This window comes from Pogona vitticeps, chromosome 6 (genome assembly GCF_051106095.1).
Source record: "Pogona vitticeps strain Pit_001003342236 chromosome 6, PviZW2.1, whole genome shotgun sequence".
In the NCBI taxonomy this organism is placed as follows: domain Eukaryota; kingdom Metazoa; phylum Chordata; class Lepidosauria; order Squamata; family Agamidae; genus Pogona; species Pogona vitticeps.
In genome coordinates this window covers 84670753-84698315 of record NC_135788.1, presented here as the reverse complement: position 1 = coordinate 84698315, position 27563 = coordinate 84670753, and the positions used below count along the sequence as shown (strand labels likewise).

At 43.6% G+C, this 27563-nt stretch overlaps 1 protein-coding gene across 14 annotated transcripts in view; it reads left to right on the top strand.

Annotated features, from left to right (window-relative positions):
- The window catches only part of TANC2 (tetratricopeptide repeat, ankyrin repeat and coiled-coil containing 2), a 297308-nt gene that overhangs the window by 136118 nt on the left and 133627 nt on the right, over nucleotides 1-27563 (top strand). For 8 of the 14 annotated variants that reach the window (XM_078377733.1, XM_073004053.2, XM_078377730.1 and 5 more), the window contains one exon: nucleotides 2706-2816. The exons of 5 other annotated variants lie outside the window; for them this stretch is intronic. In XM_078377733.1, the coding sequence (XP_078233859.1) occupies nucleotides 2706-2816 (111 nt within the window). Of the gene's footprint in view, nucleotides 1-2705; nucleotides 2817-12164; nucleotides 12340-27563 lie in introns of all 14 variants that reach the window. One more of the 14 variants, XM_078377738.1, reaches the window with a different exon arrangement.

The window sequence follows — 27563 nt, the reverse complement described above, 5'->3', positions numbered from 1 at the left end:
AGGGAGGGACTCTGTTGCTGTCCTGGAATCGTCACCTGTTTCTGACATACAGGATCCTGCTCCTCTCTCTTTCAGAGGACCTCTCATCTTATAATGACAGAATGAATTGTGAAGTCATTACACATTCCAGTCTTCAAACTGCTAGCCTCTTTCTCTATGACTCAAATACCAACTTCTCTTGTGGCCATCCCCCTCGCCCGGCTTCTCCGAAAAGGCTGCCCCGATGGTGGTTCCGGCAGCAGAGAAGCCACGCGGTGGGGCGGAAACGCCGGATCGGCTCCCGCCTTGCTCCACCGCCGCCCGGCTTCTCCCGAAGGGCTGCCCTGATAGCGCTGGAAGCCTGGGACTGTACAACGCTAGAAAAACAATATACCAGCAATAACTTTGCCCACACAGAGACATACAGACTGCAATGCCTATCATTGCAATCTGATTGGTGAAACTCCGCTTTTATCTCAGGCTCACACTGAGGTAATAATGCTCCCAGCTTCCTTCAAGCTGCCTCTGCACTGTGATGCCTCCATTTCTTGCACTCACTCTCCCGCTCTTTGCACTCCCGCTTCCGACCTTCACTGCCCACAAGTCACCGCTCAGGTGGCCCTCCCAAATGCCATGGCTTCCTCTGAATCATGGGAGATGAGAGTTGTAGTCCGGCTGTGCTGTTCGGTTCCTCTCACCACCTGAAGCTAGATTGCAGCCGGACAACAATTCTCATGATCCAGCGCTTCAGCCAGCCAATCGGCCGCCGCCACCGCCCCCTCTCCCTCTTCCACCAATGACCGTCCTTATGTAAAAAAAATGACAGACAGGCAGCAGCGGCATAAACACCTGGCAGGCCATATAAATATCCTCAGCAGGCCACATGTGGCCCTCGGGCCGTAGTTGAGGACCTCTGGTATAGGCAAAGAGACACTTTCATTTTTGAGGCTCTGGAACTTTCCAAACTGGTATTCATGCATGCACAGACCCTTTTTGTGTGGATACATGGATCACTGCCTGAAGAACCAAAGCTACGGTAAGAACCAAGTCTTTTCACACGGTTCAAATGAACAAACAACACAATTATCTTGTTTCTAAGGCACAGATTTTACTATGATGAATTAATTGGAGCAAATATTTTTGTAGCATACTTTAAGTTTTAACATTCTCCACAAATGAACATTTGTGTAGTTATATCCCCAGAAGGGCATTGTCACCCTGATAGAACAGTGAGGTGCTGTAGAAATTTATTATTTTCAAATACTTGAAGGAATTTCATGGACTTATTAGTACTGATGTTGATTGGTGTATATTGGTCAATATAATCTCTCTAGGGCAGAAGTGGACAGTGCAGCCAGTGTAGCTGCCTGCACAGTAGCCCCCATGTGGCCTCAATCCTCCAACTGCTGAATTTTAAAAAAATTGGCCTGAAATGAATGATTGTTTCCTGTAAGGCAGGGGTGCCTAACTCCTGGGCTGTGGACCAGTCTGTGGCCTTGGAAGGACCAGGCTGACAAGACAGATCTACGAGGGCTGAAGGACTCCCACACGCATGCACGCACATACACCTGCCTGCACAGATGCACCCCACATGCCCACATGCCTCTCCCACATGCACGCACATACACCCACATGCACAAATGCATGCACACCTCCCGCAAGCACGCATTCACACACACACATACACCGGTCCTTGGGATTATGGTCTTCAACTAAACCAGTCCCTGGTGTCAAAAAGGTTGGGACCCACTGCTGTATAAGAGATGCAGTCGGCTCTTTCAGGTAATCTCCACGAAGCCTTAGTTTGGGTTCTGTATGCTTTTAAAAAGTCTGGAAGTGAGTGCAATGAGCTATCTCAGGTTAGGGACACCAGAGGGTTGAGGTGCCCTGTCCCAATCTCAGTGCATTGGGTATTGCCTCCTAGAATTTGTCCAGCCCTGCTCTAGGGTCTTTGGGCAAGTAGACTTTGCACATTTCTGTGAAGCCTATTTCATAAGAAAAGAAAAGAAAAGAAAACTGCTTTCCTATATGGTTAATGCGGATTAATCGTATTCCCTTCAATTTTCTTGGGGTAGGGGGTGGGGACTAATGGTCTAAAGCAAGGTAGGAAACACACACACAAACAAAACAAAAATAAAAACAAACCAACAAAACAGAAAATCCGAACAGAACCCACTCATGCAAGAGACATGTCTCAAGTTATTGAGAAATGACATAAAATATTTGATACATTTTAGGAGAAAGAAAGATTATGTTATGGCCTTGTCCAGTTTTGGCCTTGGCACTGCCCAACTCTGGCATGTAGCCTCCAACAGATTATGCCCAAGGGAATGCAACCTTTGACAGAACTTATGGCAGAAGTTTGGCAGAAATTATTAGTACTGTTGGTTGCACAATCACATCTCTTTGTGTCTTCAGAGATAGTGTGAACATTGTTATTAGGGGGAGGGGTATTAAGTATTTTTTTTTCTCAGCAGAAGATGTCTTTCATCCAGTAATTTGCAGAAAGCAGTAGTGAAAATGTTGTGTGAAAGATCAACTATCTATACTCATTTTACCTTTTTAATGTGATACATCTCTTTTCTGAAGAATGCAGCATTTCCTCTTCTGGCATTAAAAATGGAACTTGATCTGATCCTGACATAAACTTGTTTACTTAAGTGCTTCCATTTGTTATTCATTGTTCTCTTTCTTATTACTTTTCTTTCTGTTTCCCTCTTCTTAAGCTCCACTAAGGAAGGCAAAATTTGTTGAGAGCCCTCGAATCCCAGAATCTGAGCTTGGCTCACCAACTCTTACTTCAGCACCCAAACTGGACCTTGATGCCTACTGCCCTGGTAAGCATGCATGCAGAGCCCCACCCCATTCAAAGAGGGAAAGCTGGCCTGCTTTAGCCCAGCAATATCTCATATCCCTTTAACTAGGAGGGCTCACTGGTCTGTTGGGAAATGGTTCTGCAGCAGCAGAAAAGAGAGTTTATTATTGTATGTAGCTATATCTATAAATCTATGTACTCTCCATATATCTATAGGCAACAGGAAGAAGCATATTTCCTCATTTCCTATTGCATTGTAATAGGATAGGTTTTGCTGTATAAGCTGTTTGATAGGCTGAAACTGCTGAAAGTAGGCGTTCTTATAGGCAATAAATCACTCTGACAGTGGCTGGAGAGAGCTGAGCTGATAAAGCTGAGGGAGAAACCGAAAGAGAAAATAGAAGAACAAGGCAGAGAGAAGCTGTGAGGCAGTTCAGTTTTCTCCCCAGCTAAGAGAAAGAACAGTCTCTCCCCAGCAAACTGAAAGAGCTAAACAAAGCGAAGTCTTCTGTCTTTGGGAGTCATTTATTTTTCAGCACACACTTCTTCGAGCCGGCCTCGCAATAAGTGGTGCTCCCGTGTGATCGAACGTAAGAAAAGGGCCATCAATCTTCAGTTACGACCACAGAACGACGGTACTTGTGTTCTGCCCTATCACCTCGCTCTGCACGAGCTTAGCGCGCTAATCATCCTTTTAAAGGATCCCAAAGGGTGAGTAGGTTGGTCAAATTCAGATACATACAATGGGCTCAGGATTATCCCAAGACCAAAAGGCTTTCGTAGATGAACTGTTCTTTCTAATTACAAGCCATGGCCACCCAGCCACAAAGAAAGAGCTGGAAGACTTAGTTTTGGCCATATATTCATGTTGTCCATGGGTCCCTGAGAGTGGCACCCTTGACTTAGAACAATGGATGAAGATTGGGAGCACATTTCAAAACGACCCAAAAATTACTTCACGCATTCTTTTTCGTTGGTGCAAAGTGAGGGCTTCTCTTAAGTATCTTTCCCCAAGGAACATCCTTTTCAATCAACAAATGGAATGTGGGGCCATGTCCATGTACCCTCCTTTGCCACAGATACTACCTCCAGCACCTAGTGCATCCCTATTGCCTTCTGCACCTCCATTGCCTTCTCAGTATGATTCCTACCACAGTAGGAAGAAGCCTCCTGATAGACTGGACAATGATGACTTTAGCACTCCTGACCTATTTCTACAAAATGACCACAATGCACCTTTAAGAACAACCCCTGTGGTAACCCCGATTGCAGCTTCTCTGTCCGCTGCGCTAATTGACTCTGGGGATACAGCACACCCAATGATTTCTGCATTTCCCATCATCCGGGGGACCCCTGCTGTCGCTGCAATTCCTGCTGCGGGCGGGAATGCTGCGATCCCTGGTGCAGCCGCGGTCCCGGACCGATATGAACCCATCCCAATGAAACTGATCAAGGACTTGTTGCAGGCTGTTAAAGAATATGGCCCTCATGCACCCTACACCAAAGCCTTACTGGAAAATTTGTCAGAACAGAAGCTGACACCTAATGATTGGAAACTGGTTGTTCGTTCATTATTGCCTCCAGCTCAGTCGCTGTTAATTTTGGATGAAATGCGACACTTGGCAACGGAGCAAGCTGAACAAAATGCCCAGTCAAACCAAGCAGTCATAAACAGGGTTACCAGGGATCAACTTATTGGTGATGGGCAGTTTCAAACAACAGCCCAACAACTTGGCCTTTCAGACCTTGCCATTGACCAGCTTGCCAAAATTATGAAAAAAGCATGGGCCAAGTTGCCAGTGTCTACTGAGGGGCCATCACCTGGGTTTACAACCATTCGACAAGGCCCTACAGAATCATTCTCTGACTTTGTTAGTCACCTGATTACAGCAATAGAAAGGCAAATTGATAACCATAAGGCACGTTCTATGCTTCAAAAACAGCTGGCCTTTGAAAATGCTAATGATGACTGCAGAAAGGCACTGACTCCCATTTATAGCAACCCAGAAACCACTATTCAGGATATGTTAAGAGTCTGTCAAAATGTGGGGTCTATTTCTCATAAGGCAGCTATGTATGCTGCAGCACAACAAGCATCTATACCAAAGCTTCCTCAACTGAAGATTCCATCTACTCTGACCTTAGTACAATTACAAAGCCTACTAGGAAATATTAATTGGGCTAGACCTTTCCTGGCTCTTACCACAAAAGAACTTTCTCCATTATTCGACGCTCTCTCTGGTCACACATCGCCGGCGGATGTCATTCCTATCACGGAGCCAATGAAGCAAGCGTTTCAACTTGTTTCTCACCGCCTTAAACTTCAAGCCGTTGATCGACTACCTCCAGACTCTTCTCGTCTTTCATGTGCTATTTTATCTACTCCTTCACTCCCTACAGCCATCCTGTATGCTCCTGTCACATCTGAAAGGATTGCCATAATTGAATGGTTGCATCTTCCTCACACACCTTCTCGCAAACTCTATCCATTTGTCACAGCTGTGGCAGACCTGTTTTCTAAGGCCCGTTCTCGTTGTGTTCAGTTGATTGGTTCTGATATTGACTGTGTTTATTTTCCTTTCAGGCAAGGGGATGCTGAACATCTTCTACAAAATTCAGTTGATTTTCAAATTGCATACGCCGACTTTCTCGGCAAAATCATTCCTAATCCTCCAAAGGACAAACGTATAACTTTGCTGTCTCTTGTTCCCTATACTTTAACCACTTGCTTTCCAGATCATCCATTGCCTACAGCGACTACCGTGTTCACGGATGGCTCACCAAGCAAGGGCATTGTCACCTGGCAGGACGAAAGTGGTAACTGGGTTCCTCAATTTACATCTTCTCATACTTCTGCTCAACGATCGGAACTTGCTGCTGTTATTCTTGCCTTTCAAATATTTGCTCACCAGGACTTTAACCTAATTGTGGACACTCAGTACGTATTTCGACTACTGTTGCATTTGCCTTTCTCCTATCTTGCTCCCTCGATGGACAAGGAACTGTATGACTTGTTTTCCACTTTGCAGTCTCTGCTTCAGTCACGCATCAATCAGTGTTTTGTTTTTCACATTCGCTCCCATTCTAATTTGCCTGGGTTCCTTGTCCAGGGAAATGCGGTGGCGGATTCATTTTTACATGACATCCTGGAGACCTTTCACCTTTTTGATGATCCTATTTCTTCGCATGGGATGTTTCATCAATCTGCCAAGACTCTTCATAAACAGTTTAATATTCCCATGGCTCAAGCTCGGGACATCATCTCAGCCTGTTCATCCTGTACTACCTCTCCTTTGAATCTGCCTTTTGATGCTGTTAACCCCCGTGGAGAACATTCTAATGAGATTTGGCAAATGGACGTAACTCATACTCCATTGTTGTCCCCATTCTCTAAGCTTCATCTCACTGTTGACACTTATTCAGGTTTTATTTGGGCGACACCAATGAAAGGAGAAACTACTAGACACGTCATCCAGCATTGTGTTCGCACATTTGCTGTCATGGGCCGACCAGACTTGATCAAAACTGACAATGGGCCGGCTTATGTTTCAGATGCCTTTTCTCAATTTTGTAAACAATGGGGAATTAGGCTTAAACATGGGATTCCTTTCAACTCTACAGGTCAAGCAATTGTAGAGCGTGCTCATTTAACCTTTAAATCCCTTCTTCAGAAACAGACCTCTGGGAAGAATGTTCCTGTAGTTGACATCCCTATAGCTGTTGCTCATGTATTGTACACATTAAACTTTTTGCTGTTTCCTCACAATAGGAACCACACTCCTGTTGAGCTTCATTTTAGGTCCCAGGAGCAGCTGCCGCGACCCTTGGTGTCATATCGTCAGCCACCGGACCCTACCTGGAAGGGCCCGGCCGAGCTGATCACCTGGGGACGTGGATATGCGGCGATTGCTTTGGACAAAGGAGCTGTGTGGATTCCTGCACGATGTGTTCGACCATGGCGCACTGCGCTTCCAAAGGACATTGTGGACTCATAATGTGCTTAGTGTTATTATTGATCTTTTCCTGCGGTCAGAGTATTTCTTTAGGACCATGGCAGGACAATTATTATTTTAAAGAGATAAGTAAGGTGTCTGAAATTCTGAATTGGACTAACTGTTATATTTGTGCTCACATTCCTAGCAATGCTTTTTCTGTGGTTTATATATAGGCGTTCCAATGCCAATAATGTTAGTATCCTCGTCACACCCTTAATATGTCCCACACTATACCTTTAGGTCTAGGAGCTAGTATTGCTGCATCTTGGTGTTTTCGTGCAGGTAACCTTTCCTCCTCCAATGCCACTGTGAAGGTTGGTACGTTCCCTTTGTGCAACCGTACCTTCATGATTCAAGAATCACTGCTGTCTGGCTATGACTACATAGGCTGTAATTTAACTCTGCAAATTAATGGTACCACTTCCTTGTTATCTTGCGGTGGTACAGTTACCACTGCTAAGAGTGGGAAGCTTGGTCTACTCTGGAACACATTCCTTACATTTTGTATTCAACGTGCATTTGATGATTCTATCCCTAAGTTTATTCCTGCTTACTGGTGTGGAACTTGCACTGTGGGTTTCTTGGTTCCTGCTGTTACCAAACATGCTTCACTTGTTGTTTTGGGTCGTGTTCATAATTGGCGCAACCTCGACCTGAATTCCTTTCCTGTTGCTACCAGAGGGTTTATCACGCTATTTGCTCCTTTTATTGGCGCTACCTGGAATTATCGCAGTTTACTAAAGTTATCTAATTTCACTGAAGCCATGTTTAATGATACCATCCGTGCTTCAAAGCTTGTAAATTCAGAGCTCAGCGAACTACGTTCAGTTGCTTTGCAGAATCGCCAAGCTTTAGATGTCATGTTAGCGGACCTGGTTGCATACCCTTGTTATGTATATCATTATTATAATTGTAATTTTTTAATGTTGCGTTATTCAATGTTTGCCTGCTCTTGTATCTACACTGCTATCCTACTGTCGTTGAACCATCCCATCAGATTCTCTTAGCCCTAAGCGATTGTATCAGGCTAGATGACTATAATCCTTTGCTTAAATAAACAACGGAGGGAATGTTGGGAAATGGTTCTGCAGCAGCAGAAAAGAGAGTTTATTATTGTATGTAGCTATATCTATAAATCTATGTACTCTCCATATATCTATAGGCAACAGGAAGAAGCATATTTCCTCATTTCCTATTGCATTGTAATAGGATAGGTTTTGCTGTATAAGCTGTTTGATAGGCTGAAACTGCTGAAAGTAGGCGTTCTTATAGGCAATAAATCACTCTGACAGTGGCTGGAGAGAGCTGAGCTGATAAAGCTGAGGGAGAAACCGAAAGAGAAAATAGAAGAACAAGGCAGAGAGAAGCTGTGAGGCAGTTCAGTTTTCTCCCCAGCTAAGAGAAAGAACAGTCTCTCCCCAGCAAACTGAAAGAGCTAAACAAAGCGAAGTCTTCTGTCTTTGGGAGTCATTTATTTTTCAGCACACACTTCTTCGAGCCGGCCTCGCAATACTGGTCCTCCCTTCATTTATAGTATGTGTTGTGTGCTTGTCAGATCTGGCAGTCTTTAATTTTGGCAGATAGGTGCTAACTCAGTTGAGATGTTGAAGAGCTAAATTTTACAAAATAGTATTTATTACACAGGTGACAGCGTATCTTTGCTGGGCCAGTAACTGAGTATATGGAAAATTCAAGGCATTGATATGTATTGCTGCAAACTTCTACAGAGTCTTATGTGCTAGTGATTATTGCAGTGACCCCTTAACAGCTTGAGAAGAGCAATACTGAATCAGACTAAATGGCTATCTAATCCAGCATTCTGTTCTTGCTTTCCATCAGCCAGTTTTCTACAACAAATCCTTTCCCATTTGGGCACCCATTTGTGATACACTACTTTCTTTGACACTAGAGGGCATACACTCTAAATCCGTCTACTAGGAACACCAAGTTCCATTTGTTCAATACCTGTTTAAAGCTGTCCAAGTTGCTGGTCATCACTACATCATATAATAAATTCTGTGGTTTAAGAGTTTGTGCTGCGTGAACAAATATGATTTTATCTTTGCTGAATCTCCCATCATTCAGTAGGATTGGCTTCTGAGAGGGATTGGCTTCTGAGATTGGCTTCTTCCTATTTCTCTACAACATATGTAATGTTATACATCTCTGTCGTACTTTATCAGCTTTTCTGTCATGCAGCTGCGTATATGAGTACTCCTCTTCCTGCATACTTTCTTTGCTATTCTATTTTAGCTTCCAGTATACTTTTGTTTTTCCCAAGATTTTTAGTTTATTTTCTATGTATTACATTCACATTGACAAATAAATTCTCAAATTGATCCTTATGATGTAAAAAGAACATTTCATGAAATACGCCCCGGGAAAACTGGTCTGCTTAACATTTCCCACATTTATTTTATGTGACTATACCACTGTATGCTCCCTTTGTGAAGATAGAATATGTCATTGTATTGTTGACTTTGGAACGTGGTCTGTCTAAGGCAGATCTGACTGTTTAAGACACTTATTTCTGATTCTAAGATAGATAAATTCTGTTAATCCCATCACTGAATCCAAAGTTTTCAGAGAAAAAGGGCATATTCTTTAACTTCGTATTTGAAATTTTTTTTAGTATGTTGTGTAGGAAAAGCTGAGATCCAAACACAGAGATCAGCTTTTCCTCTGCAGCAAAACAACAAGGAATAACTCATCCCTGTATAGATCTGACTATTATTCTGATCCCCAAAACTACTAGCCTATCACCCATTTATGCACAGTTTACAATCTGTTTACATCAATTATTTCCCAAAACATTTACAGTTTTCTTCAATGCAGCTGCATACTAACAGACCAACAGACTGCATTAAGAAATTCTATGACTGTAAGGAATTGCTCTGTATTTATTCCTTCATATTGAACCGAGCTTGAAGGAACTCCAGAAATTTGATATTTGCTTATATTGGTCATCAAAAGGAATTTGATTTTGTGCTGCACTCATTGCTTGAAATTTTGCAGTTCTACAAAATGAATAATAGAATCATTACTTTACTATCTAAACTTACAAGAAAATTAAGGTATAAAGTGCTCCTCTCTAACAATAGCCTTGTCAGAAGATTAAATTTTTCAGGGTGATTCTTTTCGTTTTTTGTAGTTCTGCCTGGCTTTATTGTGTAGACATCTCAGCAGTAGTGCTAAGGATACAAGCCTGATTATCTGATACATTGTCATGATGTTTCACACTTAATGTATGTGGACTGTATTAAGTTGCTTGCAAGCTCTCCTGATAAATTGAACAATCTCTTAAACATCATTGAGTCTTTACATTCAAATATCAAAATGGGTTGTGGTATTGTGCTGTTATCTACATGAAAAGAGGCAAATTCTCAAAGGGCAGTAACTGTGAGCTCACTAACGAACAGTTTATTCATTGCTTAGAGGAGCAGAAAAACTCAAATAGCTAGGCATCCCCAAAAAATCTCAATATAGCCTACAGGGAACTTGTTGTTCAGAAACAAGTACTTTAATAGAGTGAATGTGATATTCAGAATAGAACTTGATGCAAAAGGAAAAAAATGCTGTCATGAATAATTGGGTAACCCCATTATTAACACAGCTTTTTGGAGTTGTGTACTGGGAGTACAGTTTGGAATTTAGGAGTTACTTTCCTCGTTTAGATTTTATTTATAAATATATATGTCATGCTTTAGGGTTTTCCTGAGCATGACATCTTCCCCTGGTTTCTCAGAGGACCTGTTCTGGCTTTGTCTTTGGAGCTACAAGTACTCATCAGCTGAGTTCACTTTTTGAAAAAGTGATGATAATATTATTGGTACTCTTAAGTACAACAGTAATGATACACCTTTAAGAACTACTGTGGTTGCACTGATATAGACCATAGGATAGGAATCTCAACTCTTGCACACTTCATCTACTCTAAAGTATTTTCAGCCACCTTTTGCTATGACTGTGGTGCACAAAATGCAAGGAGGAAGCTACAATCTTATTTTGGTACAGTAACCCGATCAGCGTCCCTGCTCTTCTTCTTTGATGAAGCCTTGCTTGCTCTTGCTGCAGATAGAAAGAATTTGTAGTGTATCTACTTGACTTTGCGCTCTCTCTCTCTCTCTCTCTCTTTCTCTCTTTCACACACACACACACACACACACACACACACACACACGAGAGAGAGAGAGAGGGGGGGGGCATTCAGTATTCCGCAGTTATCTCGTTAAGCAGTAGCACTCTGTAGAGAGGACTAGAAAGACAGATACAGATAATTAATGTTGTGTGGGTTGAAGTGTTGTTTCTTATTACCTTCCATGAAGATTTCAAATACTGTAGTTACAGATTTTAATAGCAAAATACCAGTTTTCCACATTAAATTCTGTGCAGATTTTGACATGTGTGTGCTTTGTGGTATAGTTTACAGCAGCTTACATTGTTGCAAAAAGCATTTCATCTCCCTGACTTAACCTGATATGTGCCTTGACTTCTGTTCATCAGTTCACTTCTTCAGTATTTGGAGGGACTGCAGGCTGCTGCAGATGTGAGAATTCCATTAAATCTTTATTTAGCTGCAGTTCACTGCCTGGCTGCTTCTGAACTTGGACTAGTTGCTTGGCAACCTCATGTAGGCTGTGCACAAAAGGAGCACAATGCAGGCAGACAAGACTTTTATCTGAAGAGTTGGGGAGGATCTATTTTCAGCTGTTTTCTGAAATCTTGATTGCTGAGTACACTTATAAGCAAAGGTATTACATGATAATTGCATTCTTGTGGTGGGGATATTTGCATGAAATACTTCCATACATTTGTGGTCATATAGATTTTTCTGTCTTAGAACAAATTCTGAACAGCTTAGATGAAAGTAAAAAATAAATAAATTCTAATTTTGATAGCAAACATTGTGTTTTCCCAGGGAACACTCTCCTCAATATAGCTAGTAGAAAAGGATTTTTTTTAAAATTGTTATAATGTAACATTTGCTGTCTATGTGAAAGTTCTGGAGGCATAGCAATTAGCATTTTAGAATGTTAAAAATAAATTGCAGTGTCATAGGCCTGGAACAAATGCAGAGGGAGGCTCACAAAGCATATGGGAATCGTGTAGGGAGGTGCTTGTATCAGTAGTGCACTTTCATTTGGTATAATATCTTAGAACTACAGAGCTGGAAGGGGCTCCATGGATCATTGAATCCAGCTCCCTGTCACGGAGGAACTCTCAGCCTCAGGCTCTGCAGCCAGATACCGGAGTAGCTTGATGCCCTCTTTATTCTCACCCTCTTACCTTCTTGAAAAAGAGGACTGAAGTTAATTGGAAAACACAAATAATCTTTCTAAGAAGTTTACAAAACATTGACATCTGCATATTTGCAGATGCAGAAGAATAATAGAAGAAGACAGGATTTTATCAAATTATTACTCAGGAAGATCACTGGAAGCCAAAAATGCACTGATGGGAATTCTTATGGCATGAAGGTTTACATTTTTCCCTTCTTCATTCCACCACCCCTGCTCTCTCTACTGCCTATTGTGGACCATTCCCTATGAGGTATGTGTTGTTTTTTAATGTGATAAAATAGAGCTAGCCCATTGAAACCTGAGGTGGGAGAGCAGGAAATAGAGTTGCCATTGTTATTTGTGCTCAGAATTTTAAAGCGAAACCAAGACCTCTGGTTTTCATTTTTTTTCATTGCATTCTTGACAGCATTGCTCCTCACTCTGCTTCAGAGTTGTTAAGCTTATCCATTATAATGATAAAATAAGGTCTAGTAAAATTAAAAGATATCTAATTTGAAGAAAATTAGTGCCAGCCACCTTTTCCATACAGAATTCTCTCAAAATTGCTGAAGTTTGACAATATATGTTCAGTGTATTATATAGATATTTTAATGAAGAAAATGTCAAATGAGCAGATTACAATATATCTGCTGCCATCATGCTGCTTGTTTACTGTCAGGTGTCTGAGTGCCAATTGGATTCTGAGGGAATACAAGTGTTTAACTTTGAAGCTTGAACACCTGTCTCCACATATTCCCAGCTGGTCAGGTGCTCACTGCATTAGCAGGAAGGTGTTTATTCACAGCTGGTCAGGTGCTTACTGCATTAGCAGGAAGGTGTTATATATGTGTAGCACTTGTGAAATGTCAGCATACCAAACAGCCAGGAGAGAAGGCTGAGGAGGGAGTTGGTGTGTGTAAGAGTAAGAACTCATTGTGCCATTTGAAGAAAGACAGGGAGTAGAATATCAGTGTTCTGACTCAAGAGCCTTGTTGTTGCTCATGCTCTGTAGTTGTGCAGGGCTGGGAAAAACCTCCCCATATGTCAGTGGTGAACATTTCACAAGACCCAGCAGCAGCACAAGGCTTGGAAAAACCCCCACATATTTCATGTGTTGTACAGAATGGCAGTAAGTTTTGCAACTGGGTGCTACATGAATGGACACTGAAAATGTCCCCCTCCTCAGGCTCTGGTTTGATGTATTACCCACGTCTTGAAACAAATATGAACTATTCAGCTTTCCTCAACATTACCCCTAGCAAATTTGCTCTACTGATGTCCATGGGACTTATGAACAAACATATTTCATACAGGTTCAGCTGTTGAAATTAGTTAAAATTTATGATGGTAGGCATCCAGAAATAGCTGTCCTAATTGCAGGACATGCTGTTAGTTAGGGTTCTATATGGTATTAGATTGTATTATATTAATTTTTATATAGCTTCTGATATCTAAAGATATCTTTGATGATCAGTTTAAAAGTTCCATTTTGACATCTTCGGCAGGTTTATAGCAGTAATTTTTAAAGGCAGTGAATACTATATGCCTCTGCTCAGTTTTCATCACTTCTTATAACAGAGGTAGATTACACAAATACTGAAGGAACATTGAATTGTTCATATTAGTTTCAAGTTCTGGCATCTTGTTTTGTTCTTACCTCCTTCTGGAGGTCACTAAATCATAGGGTTGCCATGAATCTGAAATTTCTTGATGTAACATCATAAGAACAACAATGCTTAACATACCAGCCCGTGACTCTTGAAACAAACTTAGGAAGTATAGTGATGATGAAGAAAAAGACAGTTAAACATTTTCAGTGACACAGTATGCTGCAGGGCTGAATCTTAGTATGTATTTCTATGTATTTCTTAGAAGCAGTTCTATTACAATGTATTCTCGAAGGCTTTCAAGACCAGTACCCAATGGTTGTTGTAGGTTTTTCAGGCTGTTTGGCTGTGTTCTTGAGGTTTTTCTTCCTAACGTTTCACCAGTCTGTGGCTGGCATCTTCAGAGGACAGGAGTCAGAACTCTGTCTGTGCTCTGGTGCACTTTGTGGGATAGTTAAGTATTTATAGCTGTGCGATCAGCTTTTTATCGTTTTAAGGAGAAAAACAGGTCCTGGCTTCAGCACCCTTCGCACCCACAGACTGGTTCCGATATGTGGATGACACCTTCACAATTTGGAACCACAGTGAAGAAAAACTGGAAGAATTCTAAACCATCTCAGTAGCATCCACCCAAATATATAATTCACCATGGAAAAAGAAATAGAGGGCCAGCTCCCTTTCTTAGATGTCATGGTCAAACGCAAACCTGACCACCTGTTTGGACACAAGGTCTACAGAAAACCCATCCAAACAGACCGGTACCTGCACAAAAAACTCCAACCACCACCCATGACAAAAAAGAAGCACAATCAAAACACTGGTAGATCGTGCAAATCGGAACTGTGAAGCTCAATTTATCAGCACTGAGTTCAACCAAGAATGAAACCACAAGAGCTATCAAATCAAGAAAACAGCACCAAACTGAAGAGGAAAAACAGCCACCCACAAATAAAGTATTTCTGCCATACATCGAAGTGGTTGCAGGCCGCATGGGGAAACTTTTGAAAAAACACAACCTACAAACAGTACAGTGGTGCCTCGCTTAACGATTTGAATTGGTTCCAAAAAAATCATTTCTATGGGAAAACATTGCTAAGCGAAACACGGTTTCCCATTGAAATGCATTGAAAACCGGATAATCCATTCCAATAGGAACGGATTGCCGTCCTTAAGCGAAAATTGCCATAGGAAACATCGCTAAGCGAAACGCGATTCCCCAATTGAAATGCATTGAAACCCATTCAATGCATCTCAATGGGGGAAAAGAAATTCAACAACAAATTAAAAAAGAGTCAGAACAAAGTTAAATTTGGTTAACAAAGGGTTTATTAAGTGTACTTTGTGATTTCAAACATTTTACACAGTAACCAAAAACCTAAGGGTATATGGCACACTGTATTGACACTGTCATAGTGGATAAACGTATCCGGGTTTATCCCAATCAAAAACCCTGGATGACCGGGAAGGTTAGACGCCTGTTGTATGCTAGAAATAAGGCTTTTAAGTCTGGGGATGATCTAGACTACAGTGCAGCAAGAACGAATTTGAGGAGAGGCATTAAGCAAGCTAAGGCCGAATACAAGAGGAGAATTGAAGACTGCTTTCTCAGCAATAACATGAGGCAAGTTTGGCAGGGGGTTCAACAACTAACAAACTATAAAGCAAAAAAGGTTTCCTCGGGCGGAGGCGTGGAGGTGGCTGAGGAGTTGAACAACTTTTTCGCTCTATTCAAGATCGATCAAACTGAAACTGTTCGTTTGCCATCATTTACTCAGCAGAGTCCCCCCTTCATTGTGAATGAGCAGGATGTGAGACAGACTATGAAGGTGGTTAATTCCAGAAAAGCAGCTGGACCCGACTTAATTCCTGGTAGGGTGGTAAAAGGCTGTGCTGATCAGCTAGCCGGGATATGGACTGTAATTTTTAATCGAACCCTGACACTATGTGCAGTTCCTGTCTGTCTCAAGGCTTCCATCATCGTTCCACTGCCTAAAAAGTTGCCTACAAACAGTCCAAATGACTATAGGCCGGTGGCACTAACTTCAATCTTAATGAAGTGCTTTGAGCAGTTAGTTCGGAAATATATTATCTCCTGCCTTCCTGATTCCTTTGATGGGCTTCAGTTTGCTTATAAAGAAAATAGATCAACTGAGGATGCTATTAATACAGTGCTTTATATGGTTTTATCCCACCTGGAAACACAAGGGAATTATGTAAGAATGCTGTTTGCGGACTTTAGTTCTGCTTTTAATACCATTATACCCCACAGATTAATAGTCAAACTTAAAGATCTAGATTTTCCAGATTCTATCTGTCTGTGGATTTTGGATTTTTTAACAAATCGTCCACAAAGGGTTAAACTGAATGACTACATCTCTACTGACAAGATACTCAGCACTGGCACTCCATAAGGCTGTGTCCTCAGTCCACTACTGTTCTCCATTTATTCATCGGATTGCACCAATAACCATCCCAGTAATAGGATTATCAAATTTGCTGACGACACTACACTAGTAGGACTTATTTCCGGGGATGATCTGCGTATCGGGATGAGGTATTACAGCTATCCCGTTGGTGCAAAAAAACCCAATCTTCTATTTAACATCCAAAAAACTAAGGAATTTATAGTGGACTATAGGAAAAAAAGAGCAGACATTCAGCCACTGTATATAGATGGAGTTTGTGTGGAACAGGTGGCTGAATGTAAGTTTCTTGGGACCATCATAACAAATGACCTGACTTGGAGGGCAAACACCGCTGCGTTAATCAGGAAGGCGCAACAACGGTTGTATTTTCTAAGGATTCTTAGAAAACAACAATTGACTGAGAGTTTGTTAACCACCTTTTATCGGAGTTCTATTGAGAGCATATTATCCTACTGTCTTTGTGTATGGTTCACGAGCTGCACAGTGGCAGAGAAAAAGGCAATTCAAAGGGTGATTAAGATGGCCCAAAACATCATTGGCTGTTCACTTCTCTCTTTGGAAGAATTGTATCAGAACAGATGTAAGAGGAAGATATCTAACATACTGAAAGACTCCTCTCATTCGGGACATCAGCTCTTTAAACTATTACCATCGAGAAGGAGATTCAGGGTATTGAAAGCAAGGACAAGTAGATTCAGGAACAGCTTCTACCCAAGTGCAGTATTGAGTTTAAATGCGGGGTCATAAGTTTTTGGTGGAATTTTTAATTGCTGGGAGAAACGGGGTATTTATATTTGTATGTTGAGTGTTGTGTATATTTTAACTTTTTTGTAGTGATGTTGTCCAGTTTTACCTTGGGGAAGAGCACCTCATTTCGTTGCACCCACTTGTGAGTGCAATGACAAATAAATTTCTTATGTCTTATGTGTAATCGTTACGTGAAGCATGGTCCCAAAATCGCTAAGCGAAAATCACCCATAGGAAACATTGTTAAATGGAGCGCAAATATGCTCCGAAAAAGTCATCGCTAAGCGAATTCATCGTTCTTCATCGTGGTCTTCTGTGAATGCACACAAAGGGGTTAATACCAGCGCCAGCGTTGGGCCTCTCGGAACGTTTTCTAGCTGCAAGAGAAAAGTAACAATGTTTAGGACTACCCCTACTGCGCACGCCCAGCCTAACCGTCCCTCAGTTCCATTTTTCCGCCTAGCGGTTTGGAGCCTCTCGTCTTAGCTGCGTTTATTGCGATCTATCTATCTGATTTTTGGCTTTTGACCTCAGCTTCGCTTACGGACTACCCTAGCGCTTTTTCCCTTCAACTTGACGACCCAGTGTATTTTCTGGCTTTACTCGGACTGTTTTCGGACTGCTCTGCCTTATCCTTGGACTTGTCGTTTCGGTTTCCTTACTGCCCTATGTCCCCTTCCGGGCCGTTCAGCAGGTGTGTGGTGTGCGACCGCAAAATTCCCCATCAGGACGGCCACGATACTTGCCTGTATTGTCTGGGGGAGTCGCACAATCCTAAAGCTTGCCCACACTGCAAAGCCTTCACTAAGGCCGCTCTCAAGGCTCGCCAACAGCGCCTTAAACTTCATCTGTGGGAGTCAACGTTGTCTTCCACGGCGCCCTCGGAGGGGGAAATGGCTTCCACTTCTCGAGCAGCTCCTGTTCAGTCAGTCGTCTCTAAAGTTTCCAAAATGTCGAAAAAATCCGCGTCGTCGAAATCGGCCGCTCCTGCTCCGAACCCCGAGCCTCCGGCTCCGAAAGCTAAGCCGTCGAAATCGTCCAAAGCTAAGGCGGCCGCCCAGCTTAAGATGACATCCATTCCACTTTCTCCGAGCTCGGGTTCCATCCCATCGCCGATTCTTGAGGAGTTGTCGAGGCGCTTCGGGGCCTCGTCCGAGGCACCCGCGCCTCCTCCTGCTCGACGTACTGAAGTGTTACCGCCTTCGGGAAGGTCTTCCCCGACACCGAGCCAGTTAGTCGCTGTCACTACTGGCCTCGCTTCTGCCCCACATAGCCCTTTTCCTGCGGGCCAGGGGTCGCCTCCCGTGTCGATCTCGTCCGTACACTCGGACTCGAGATCCCCTCGAGAGAAGATACCTCGATCACCTGTGCGTTCGAGGTCGAAATCTCCTCGAGGCAAACGTTCTCGCACGGAGAAGCATGGCTCCCCGAGTCGGTCCCCTTCCTCCGGCCGCTCGAGGTCGAAGTCTCCTCGACGGAAACGATTGAAGAAGAGGCATCGAGTTTCCACTCAGTCCGACTCTGGCGATCGCTCGGACTCGAAATCCTCTAAGCGTAAACGCTCTAAGAAGAAGCACCGTTCTCATCGACGTCGTAGCAAGCATCGACGTCGGTCCTCTTCTTCCCGTTCAGCGGATTCCGACCGCCCTAAGCGTCGTAAACACCATCGACGTCGGCGCGACCGTTCGCGGTCTCCTTCTTCGTCGTCGACATCCGCATCCCGAGACCGGTACCGCAAAAAGATCCGGTACATATATGTGTCTTCTTCTTCGGAGTCGACCCGCCCTCGACGCCGACGCCGGGCTATTCGAGCCAAAGACCACCCTCCTACGGTACCGGTTGCCCCTCCACCGCAACCGGCCCCTTCCACCTCGGCGCCATCCGTGGTCCCAGTTCGACCCCCGACAACGCAGGTCGGCATCGAGAAGCCCCCTCCAAAGAAGAAGAGGGATGTCTTCTCCTCTGATCCAGATGAGGTGTCCACGGAGCGGTCTTCTGACTCCGATCAGGAGCAACCCCCACCCTTGCCACCACATGATTTACCTCCTGGTGATCTGGTGCTTTCCGATACTGGCGATACTCACGCTCCTTCTCCATCTGAGGATTTTTCTTCTTATTCTCAGATGATGTCCAGGCTTGCCAAGACGCTCAAATTGGACTTGAATCTCCCTTCCCCTCCGGGAGAGGACTTGTTCTTTGGGGACATCAAGAGGGACAGTACCGCTCCCCCCAGTATAGCCTTTGTGCCTGTGGTTATGGAGGCCATCAAGGAGTTCTGGGCTCAGCCTGCGACTACACCTAATGTCCCTCGTCGCACAGAGCACTTCTACAAGATTCATGGGGCTGACACTCATTTTCTGCTCAAGCATCCCATTCCAAACTCACTCATTGTTGAGACAAGCTGTTCAAGGCCTTCGGCCAAAGCCCATGTTACCCCAGTTGACAAAGAGGGTAAAAAGCTGGAACTCATCGGCAGGAAAATCTACTCCCTTGTCACCCTGCTACTTCGAGTCATAAATTATCAAACTGTGTTGGGAGCTTATCACAAACAGTTGTGGCTCAAGCTGTTACCGGGGTTGAAAATGATACCTGAAGACACCCGGCAAGCTTTTCTTAATTCCTATGAGGAAGCTAAGACGGTATCCAAGTATGAACGTCTTTCCATCAGACATGCAGCAGAAATCTCTGCCAGAGTCCTCATGTCGGCCATCTCTATCCGGCGCCATGCTTGGCTCCGTTCTGCTGACATAATGGAGGACGTCAAGTCAAAGGTTGAGAGCCTCGCCTTCGACGCTACCGGGCTGTTCAACGAAAAGACCGACTCCCATTTGGAAGACCTTCACAAGGCTAAGAGAACTGCTAAGTCCTATTCTGTTCAGACTCAATCTAGACAGCGACGCCCTCAATGGCGTAAATCTTATGGACAGTATCAATCTTCCCAGCAATACCGTCCTTACAAGCACCTACCTCAGCAGCGCTCTGGCCAGTCCTCTTCTTCTGTCCAGGGTTATCAGGGATACCGCCCTCGTCCTCCCCATCGCCGCCAACCCTTTAAGCCACCTGGCAGGAAACAAAAACAGTATCTTTGACTTTCGGCCCCCCGTTTTCACCCATTCACCACCTACCACCCGTCTTCAACCGTTTCTTCACAACTGGTCTGTCATCACAAACGACACTTGGGCTCTACAAATTATTCAGCACGGTTACCAGCTGGAGTTTATAAGATCTCCTCCGCTAGGTCTCATAACTCATTCTCCCTTCGACTCCTCACTAGAGGAAGAAATATCATCTCTCTTGGAAAAAGATGCCATCTCTACAGTACCACCTCGCGACATACAATGCGGGTTTTACTCCCGCTACTTCGCTGTCTCAAAAAGCGGAGGAGGCATAAGGCCCATCCTCGATCTAAGACTCCTAAACACTTACCTGCGACCCAGGCGGTTTCGGATGCTCACCTTAGAGTCCATCATGCACTTGCTGAAAAAGAACAACTGGTTCGTCCTTATAGATCTAAAGGACGCATACTTTCACGTCACTATTCACCCCGACCACCGCAAGTTCCTTCGGTTCATCTTTCAGGACACGGTCTACGAATTCCAGGCCCTACCATTTGGTCTGTCCACAGCTCCCCGGACCTTCACCAAGGTCATGGCTCCGGTGGCAGCTTACCTTCGTCTCAGGGGCATTCACGTTTACCCTTACCTGGACGATTGGCTCGTAGTCTCCACCTCGCGAAGGCAATCCCTGAAAGACACAAAATTCATCCTGTATCTTCTCTCCAATCTCGGTCTCACTGTCAACAAACAGAAGTCTCAGCTCATTCCCTCCAAAACAGTTCAATACATAGGGGTCTGTTTGGACGCTGTAAAGGGTCGAGTCTTTCTTCCCCCAGAAAGAATACACAAGATTCGACGAGCCATCAGGAAATTTCTTCCCGGTGCTCGGGTGACAGCCCACCACGCCCAACACCTCCTCGGCCTGATGTCTTCTACGACGCCGGCGCTCGCGCACGCTCGCCTCAAACTCCGGTCGCTCCAATCTTGGTTTCTCACCCTTTTCGACCCCATGATGGACAGTCAAAGGAAACGACTTCGTGTCACCCCGGAGCTCACCAGGCAGCTCCAGTGGTGGATGTACACACCCCATCTCACGGTTGGCCGGCCCTTTCGTCCACTCCGTCTCACCGTTCAAGTTACAACGGACGCCAGTCCGTCCGGCTGGGGGGCGCACTGCGGGCGTCGCACCATTCACTCCCTCTGGACGCCACAGGAAGCCATGTTCCACATCAATCACCTGGAACTGCTGGCGGTTATCAAGGCTTTCAAGTCCTTCCTTCCTCTCCTGCACGGCCGCGGAGTTCAGCTGGTGACGGACAACACTACCACAATGCATTATGTCAACAAGCAGGGAGGAACCCGCTCTCATTCACTCCTGTATCTCTCCATCCTCCTTTGGGAATGGTGTTACCGTCATCATATCTATCCAGTGGCCATCCATGTAGCCACGGAGGACAACACACTTGCGGACACTCTGAGCAGGCTTCATTATCAGACTCACGAATGGGAGCTGAACCCTCTGGTCTTCCAGGACCTTTGCCGCCAATGGGGGACCCCAGTGCTGGACGTGTTCGCATCCCCTCACAACGCAAAATGCTCCCGGTATGCGTCCCGGGCAGGTCTCGGTCACCACTCGCTCGGCGACGCATTCATGATTCCATGGAACCAGGGTCTCTTGTACATATTTCCACCGATCCCGTTGATACAGAGATCCTTGATCAAACTCCGACGTTCAATGACTCCGGCCATTTTCATTGCACCTTTTTGGCCTCGCCAAGTGTGGTTCCCCACTCTAGTCAGCATGGCCGTGGACTCAGTAACCCTTCCGATGTGGCCGGACCTACTGACCCAGGAAGCAGGCGAAGTCCTTCACCCCGACCTCGACACGCTCCATCTGACGGCGTGGAGGATCGTCCAGAAATTCAGGAGGTCTTGACCAACGCCATCAAGCCCTCCACGTCTCGCTTGTATGCCTACAAGTGGAAAAGCTTTCTGAAATTTACCCAGCAGAGGGATCTCGCCTCTTCCCCTGTGTCTCTGTCTACGCTTCTGCAGTATCTCCGTTACCTCTTCGATTTCCACCTGTCTATCTCTACTATCAAGGTGTACCTGGCTGCGGTTGTCTTCTTCCAGCCCAGGGCTTCTCCCTCTTCCCGCTTTTTCTCCCATCCCACTGTCAGGATGTTTTTGAAGGGTCTCTCTAACCTCCGACCTCCCGTTCGTCCTCCACTCCCTCAGTGGTCCCTACATTTGGTTCTGCATGCCCTATCCAGACCCCCATTTGAACCCATGGCTACCTGTGACGTCAAGATGCTTTCTTTAAAAACGCTATTCCTGGTAGCTATTACCTCTGCCCGTCGAGCTAGCGAGCTGGCAGCTCTCCGTCATGACCAACCTTTTCTCCAATTCTTTAAGGACAAGGTTATGCTTTACCTGGACGTCTCCTTTCTTCCGAAGGTGGTCTCCGACTTCCACGTCAATCAACCGCTTATCCTGCCAACTTTGTTTCCGTCTCCGACTACTGACGTTGAACGCATGCTCCACATGCTTGATGTTCGACGGTCCTTAGCCTTCTATGTGTCCAGGACCAAAGACTTTCGCCTGGCCAACAGACTCTTTCTCTGTTACTTTGGCCCAAAGAAGGGCTGCCCGGCCTCGCCGTCCACGCTCTCTCGGTGGCTCGTATCGACCATCGCCCTCGCCTACGAGCTCAACCACAGAGATCCTCCACAAGGACTTAAAGCCCATTCTACCCGGGCTGTAGCCTCGTCGACTGCCTTACTCCGCGGCGTTGACCTGCCCGACATCTGCCGGTCCGCTACATGGTCCAATGCCTCTACCTTCATAACCCACTACAGGTTGGACGTGAGGGCAAAAGAGGAGACCAGATTCGGGAGGGCAGTGCTAGCATCGGCTCTTCAGTGACAGCCCACCATCCGGTTAGTAAGCGTGCTAATCACCCTTTGTGTGCATTCACAGAAGACCACGATGAAGAAAGAAAGGTTACTTACCTGTAACGATGGTTCTTCAAGTGGTCATTCTGTGAATTCACACAATCCCGCCCGGCCTCCCCTCTGTCTGTCTGTCACTGGCATCTCTATGACTCGAGGGCCTATGGCGGACAAATGGAACTGAGGGACGGTTAGGCTGGGCGTGCGCAGTAGGGGTAGTCCTAAACATTGTTACTTTTCTCTTGCAGCTAGAAAACGTTCCGAGAGGCCCAACGCTGGCGCTGGTATTAACCCCTTTGTGTGAATTCACAGAATGACCACTTGAAGAACCATCGTTACAGGTAAGTAACCTTTCTTTAAACGAAGCGCTCGCTAAACGAGGCACCACTGTATTCAAGCCCACCACAAAAATACAACAAAAGTTACAGTTAGCAAAGGACAAAAGGGACCCCCTCACCACTGCAGGAGTATACCGGATACCTTGCAGTTGTGGCCAGGTATATATTGGAATCACAGAACACAGCATCCACACCAGAATCAAAGGACATGAGAGACACTGCAGACTAAGACAACCGGAAAAATCGGCAGTAGATTAACATGAAACAAACTGGACGTGAAATTCTACTTCAGAATACTGAAGTACTGGACAACACTAGCAATCGTTACGTTAGACTGCACAGGGAAGCCATTGAAATCCACAAATACCAGCAGAGCTTCAACAAAAAAGAAGAAAGTCTAAAACTCAACAAACCCTGGCTCTCAGCACTGAAAAATACAGCCTGCAAAAGGTCAACAAACTCTACCCAGCCATAAGGACCAGTGATTACTGCACACAAAAGACCAGCTAACGACACCCATAAATCACAGTGATATATCTCTCCCCCTTATCACAACAGTACATCCACAACAAAAACCACCTTGATCACCACAGCTATAAATACTCCACTATCCCACAAACTGCATCAGAGCACAGACAGAGTTCTTACTCCTGTCCTCTGAAGATGCTGGCCATAGAGACTGGTGAAGCCTTTGGAAGAAAAACCTTAAGAACACAGCGAAACAGGCCAAAAAACCTACAACAAGCATCAGTGCTATTACACTTTGCAGTAGGTTCATTTCTGAGTAAACATGCAGAACATGCATCTGTCAGATTTTGCCATGTATTTAACACTGAAGGATGTTTTATGCTGTTTTCTATGCTTTTCTGCTGTGATTTAAATAATTTATCTGCTTTGATTATAAATGTGATGTTTACAGTGTTTATGAACAGTTGGTCTTCTGCGACCACACAAAATCATCTCTTTGTTCCGTGTCTGTTCTTATCTCTGTGTGTCTGTTCTGAAACCTGCATCTCTAAAAATGGGAAGAAGTAGTACAATGTTTACTGCTTAAGAAGTCTCTGTAATAGATGTACAGTACTGGGTTGACTTGGTCAAATCAGCCTTACAGTTCTCCAGCAGTAAAATAAGAAACTGACAATGGTGGTATTTCTGAATAGCTATGGATCTGAATGCTTTTGTTCTTTGTCATGAATTTTCTCAAAATATGTTTAGTGCTTTTTGTATACAACTTCTCATATTTTGCTAGGTTTATCACACTATATCTCCTCATTTATATACACAAAAGCATACCTGTGCTTTATTGCTTAACAGTTTTGTTACGACATTCATTTCATATAACAGCATGTGGTTATAAGCATTTGTTGTTGAATTATATGATTGTAATTCTATTTGTGCTTTGGTGATGGATTCACTCAGCGCCTTGGGATAGTCTTCTAGCCCTCAAGCTTTCTTATTTGTAGAATTGAACATATGCTTTCTACAATACCCTTCATATTTTGAATTCTGTTTGCAGTGTATTGTGCATGGAAAGTGCATTGGCTGGTCTATGTTAGAATTATGTCTGTGTTTAGCTTGTGTTGACCTTGTATTGCTGAACTGCCTGTTCAGCATCCACTCTCTAAAGCTATAAACAGTGTTAACCAGGGTAGCTGAAAACATTGTGCCTCTTAAGTGAACAGCTTGTTGTTGTTGTCTGTATTGTGAATATAACAGATTAGAGTAAAAGATTTTTTGGCAATCATTTTATATTTGTAGTTTTTGTATATTTAAGAAAAATGTTAAACTAAGGCCTAGACACTGGAAAAGGAATAGGCCTTCCCACTGCCTCCTATTGCACAGCTAACAGCAATGACTTGGTTATCTCTGCAGTACTGCACTTCATAATGGCACGTGTACAGGAGAAGGAGGCAACTCTTGAGTTTCTGTCCTCTCAGCCTTGCAATGCTCAGAGCTGATGTCAGAAATGCTGGGACATAAATGTAACTAATAAAATACATGATTAAAATGGACACTTGTTATTTTATTTAGAGACCCAGAAGAACACAGATTCCTGCTTGACTATGGAGCTCTTTCAGTGACTCTTACTACACAATAGTAAATCCCTAGTGGGCACTAGAGAATGCTGCTTCTAACAACTGTGATCCCATGTTGTAACTACATGTATGTTAGTAAACAGTGCATAGTCTGATCTCCAATTTGAAAGACAAAACTGCTCATCACCTTTCTCCCAAATATTATTGGATCTGTGTGTTTTCAGGAAGTATACCTTGCAGTTGCTGTATTGCCCAAAATAATTGTTTTTTTTTCAATAATTAGTTTTTTGTGATGATGTACTTATAAAATACCTGTGATAAAGTTGGCCATGCCAGGGCATTTGTTGCGTTTTAGTTTAACTGCTTCCTTTATTTCTACCTCAATAGTTAGCTGAGTCTCGGTTGTGTGATAACCAGGATAGAAGAGGCTAACTTTTTTATCTAAGGAAGAGTCAGGTTAAGAGGTTGGTATGTATTTCATGTATAACATCTAGCAAAACTACAATTCCGTGCCATTTATTGGTTCAGGAATATATCCAAAATAGTATTTTTTGGATACTTTCCTTTTTTCAGTACCCTCTCCTTCAGACATATTGTTCAAATTTTGTAACAATAAATAAATAAGCTGTGGAAGTATGAAATTAGCCCACCTTGATTGGTTCTAGATTTCACCTTATTCTCAGCAATGTCTATATACGTTTCATTGCTGTTTGTGTTTTGTTGTATGGTTTCTAGCTGATAAATGTTTTTTGAACAATGTTGATGTGGTTGCACCATTTTGCTTTTGAACAGTAATAGAGTCCTTAGTGCAAGGGAGCTGAAGCGAAGTTGGATAATTCTGAGTTAAAATTGTTCTTCAAGGTTTTAAGCTTTAGGAATTGAGTCCTCTGCTCTGGTACATTTGCTAGCAACTTCAGGGAGAAAGTTGTTTGTTTTCCCTCAGGTCTTGATACCACAGTTATAGAACTAGATGGAATGGTGTCCAGAGTACCATTTGATCCAGCTTCATGGGGTCAGTTGCAGTTACTGTGTCCTGATAATGTAGATAAGATGCTCAAATCTCTCTGTGTCTATGCTTGCCCATCTTGACTAGTAACATCCTTAATGGTTTGATTTAGTGATTCATTCCACTATGAACTTGGAGTCCCTCCTTATGTCAGTAATGTGTGGTTCTTGCCTCAGAACCCCAAATATGCTTTTGATCTTCTGAGATAGAGGTGTCCCTGCATCTCCACAAAATGGCGACATATTTTGGTGTTGATTCCACTGACAATTGTTTTGTTTGTCTTGCAAACTATTCTTAGAACTTACAGTGAAAGTGTAGCTACTTAGTGATCTTCATAATATAATTAAACAAATACTGCTGTTCAGAAGAAAGAAAGTAGAAAAACATTATTAGTTAATACGCTGAGTTCTCTTAAACCACAGTGTGGTTAAACTATTAAATGAAATGCTAATCAGTACCAGTACAGTATCTTAACCAAAGGTTTGTGGTTCAAAGTCTGCATGTGACCATGACTGCAAGAAGGAGGGTTTTGTCCTTTCTTCAGGTTTAGTTTGCTTTATAATCCTGGATACTTAAAGGACCGCCTCCTTCCATATGAGCCTACCCGGCAGTTAAGATCTAGCCAGGGAGCCCTTTTGAAAGAGCCATCCCTCAAGGAGGTAAGAGGGATGGGTTGTAGACAAAGGGGCTTTTTGGCAGCTGCCCCCAGACTATGGAATGCCCTCCCGACTGAAATTCGTCTGGCGCTAAAGTTGATGACATTTCGGTGCCAGGTCAAAACCTTCCTGTTCCAGAAGGCTTCTAATTGAAATAACATCAACTGTGGGTCCTGATGGCAATTTTAATTGTATTTTAATCATTTTATCTTTTATCTTAATTGAATTTTAATTGTTGTAAGCTGCCCAGAGACCTCTGGGTAGAGTGGGCAGCAAATAAATAAATAAATAAATAAATAAAGAAAGAAAGAAAGAAAGAAAGAAGGTTTAGTATAAAATCTTCAAAATGCTCCAGACAAAGTTTTAAGTTCCCAGAATACTTTCGTTTAAAATTTCTTTGTTAGACATCAGTCTTAGTCAACACTGTGACGACACAGCCAAGCTTTTCAGGGAAGGTTTGCTTATTATACTAAACAAAAATATTTCCTTTGTTAGTCCAGCTGTGTATCAGTTATGCTAGCAACTGTGGCTGATTCGTAAGTTGTATGCTTGCTGATCTTCTCTTAGAATGTCTCATTTATTAAAGCATTCTCCCTGTAAATAGCAGCTAATTCAACAGTGTGTTAAATAGAAATGCTGAGAATTACTGGAGGAAAATAAATGATAAACAAA